Source organism: Nerophis ophidion, linkage group LG15, assembly GCF_033978795.1.
Source record: "Nerophis ophidion isolate RoL-2023_Sa linkage group LG15, RoL_Noph_v1.0, whole genome shotgun sequence".
NCBI lineage: Eukaryota > Metazoa > Chordata > Actinopteri > Syngnathiformes > Syngnathidae > Nerophis > Nerophis ophidion.
Window position 1 is genome coordinate 33,353,734 of NC_084625.1, and position 2,500 is coordinate 33,356,233.

General features: G+C 39.4%; 1 protein-coding gene across 3 annotated transcripts in view; it reads right to left on the reverse strand.

The window, feature by feature from the left end:
• Positions 1 to 2,500, reverse strand: part of si:dkey-118j18.2 (uncharacterized) — a 23,901-nt gene that overhangs the window by 8,992 nt on the left and 12,409 nt on the right. For all 3 annotated transcript variants that reach the window (XM_061922054.1, XM_061922053.1, XM_061922052.1), the window contains exon 4: positions 656 to 788. In XM_061922054.1, the coding sequence (XP_061778038.1) occupies positions 656 to 788 (133 nt within the window). The remainder of the gene's footprint in view (positions 1 to 655; positions 789 to 2,500) is intronic.

The window sequence follows — 2,500 nt, forward strand, 5'->3', positions numbered from 1 at the left end:
CAGGGAACATCTCAATCCAGTGCTCGCACGCCGCTAACACGAGTGTAGGGCTGAGCGATATAGACCAAAAGTCATATTCCGATAAAGTTTGGCCCATAAACTAACCCATGAATGGAAATATCTGTTGACGTAACTAAATATCTCCACCTTGCCTTGATTTTAAATTTTAGGGATTGATAGGGATCCCAAATACACAAAAACAGGTACTAACAAGTCAGAAAAGTAGGTTTGCGTAACAGGACCCCAACGTAAGAGGTGATTTTACATAAGAAAAAAGAAAAAGCCTTGAAAATAATATAAGAAAAGTCAAATGTAAGCTTCAAGCACACCTGTGAAGTGAAAACCATTTCAGGTGACAACCTGAAATACTTAACGTTCATCGAGAGAATGCAAAGAGTGTGTGTGTGTGTGTGTGTGTTATGGTTAGAAGCAATTATTCATGTTTACATTGATTCTTATGGGGAATTAGCTTCACTGTACACATTTTTCAGGGTGCGAACTATGTTAAAGAACCAAATAAGGTTTTAAATCTAGTTTCCACTGTATATTACTTTTTTTAAACCTTTTGTACAAGTAATATAAATTATTATTAAATGTGCCATGAGTCAACTACAGGTAGCTTTTAAGCATGAGGTGATGACGGTGGGTGTGCTACCTCCAGAGACAGCATCATATGGTGGTGGCATGTCCAGGTGGGAGAAAGATGGAGCAGGTGGCAGAGGTGTGGAGGGCTCTTCTACTGACAGGTCATCTGGCACACCGTACCAGCTCGGCCAGAGCGAAGCTTGCTGTAGAGGGAGGGAAATTAATTACATATTCCCATACGAGTGTGTGTGTAGTAGTAAGACTAAGTACACTGATGACAGAGGAGTACCGTGGCTGGTTTTACTGCACACATTTTGCTGTTTATAATATTGCTTCAGGGCTAAAATGTGCAAACATCACAATGAAGTACAAACGGCTACCATGCACTACACTTTTGTAGTGAAAAATAAGATGGTTATGCTGAGTATGCACTGCTTTGTTGACGTAATTTCCTTTGATACAAATACCGTAAAGTATGCAAAACACGGCGCACCATCGGATGCAACTAGTGCAATGATAACCAAAAGTGGGCCAAGGTAAAAGGGAACTGTACTTTTTTGGAATTGTGCCTATCGTTCACAGTCATTATGAGAGACAAAAACACACAGGGATTAGAATTTGAAAGATTAAAAAAACTCTTGAAAGATGCGGCTAATGCGAGTCAATGTTGTAGTCTTCAAATCCTTCTAAATTTTAATTCAAAACCCTCTATCAATGTTTTACATACACACTGCAAATATATATATGACGTAGTAAAAGACACGTTCATAACAATATGTAATATGTTCAATATTTATTGTATTTCAGTCATTTTAATCAATGCCGAAACTGATTTCTTCAGCACATTGATTTACGTTTCCACAACAGCGCACGTCCGACTTTCATAAAAAAACTCTAATGTTTTAATCATGGCAAAATTGATAACAGACAACAAAGACAACTATTTATGGATGAATGACAAATCACGACCGTATTTTTTTTAAGCCAAATATCCTGAGGATGACGTACTGCTTAAAGAAGCGAGCACAAAGTAAGGGTAAGACGTTGGAGCAGACGGAAGTCGAGAAAGTGAGGTGAAAGTGACAATGCAATAAATGGGGAACTCGAAGCCAAGCTATTTCGACATAAATGGAATGCTTACTCAACTAAACTGGAAAATATGTCCCAGGCCAGCTGGACCAAACACAACTATCCATCGAGTAAGTCACATTTTAATACTAAACACAATAGACCCAGCACGTCATCCGTGTTATTGAAACAACAGTACATAGGCTGTCTGGCCAGATGTGCACAAACAAAACATGAAATGTTGGCTAATACTTTGCAGATACTGTAATATGATTGTTCATGTTTTTCAGTCAGTACAGATTGGTGTCCTATCACAGTGGTGTGCATTACAAACTCAAACAGGTTTCGTGCTGTCGTAGAAGCAAGCTTATATTTCTCCGTAGTTAGCTTTTACGGCTAATACCGTAGCACGTTGATGTGTTACTGCGCTAGAAAAAGAGTTCTTCAGTGTTCACTCTTATAATATGTAAATATATGGCAAATGGGTTATACTTGTATAGCGCGTTTCTACTTTCAAGGTACTCAAAGCGCTTTGACACTATTTCCAGATTTACCCATTGACACACACTTTGATGGCGGGAGCTACCATGCAAGGCCCTAACCACGTCCCATCAGGAGCAAGGGTGAAGTGTCTTGCTCAATGACACAACGGACACGACGAGGTTGGTAGTAGGTGGGGATCGAACCAGGAACCCTCAGGTTGCTGGCATGGCCACTGTCCCAACTTCACCACGCCGTCCCCAATAACAATGTTGCTACAGGTGTGTTATTATTGAGGTTACAAAGCGTAAATTAAGTATTGGTGAAGGTTTTTTAATGCATTTTTAAAGTAATTTAGAGGTTGAAT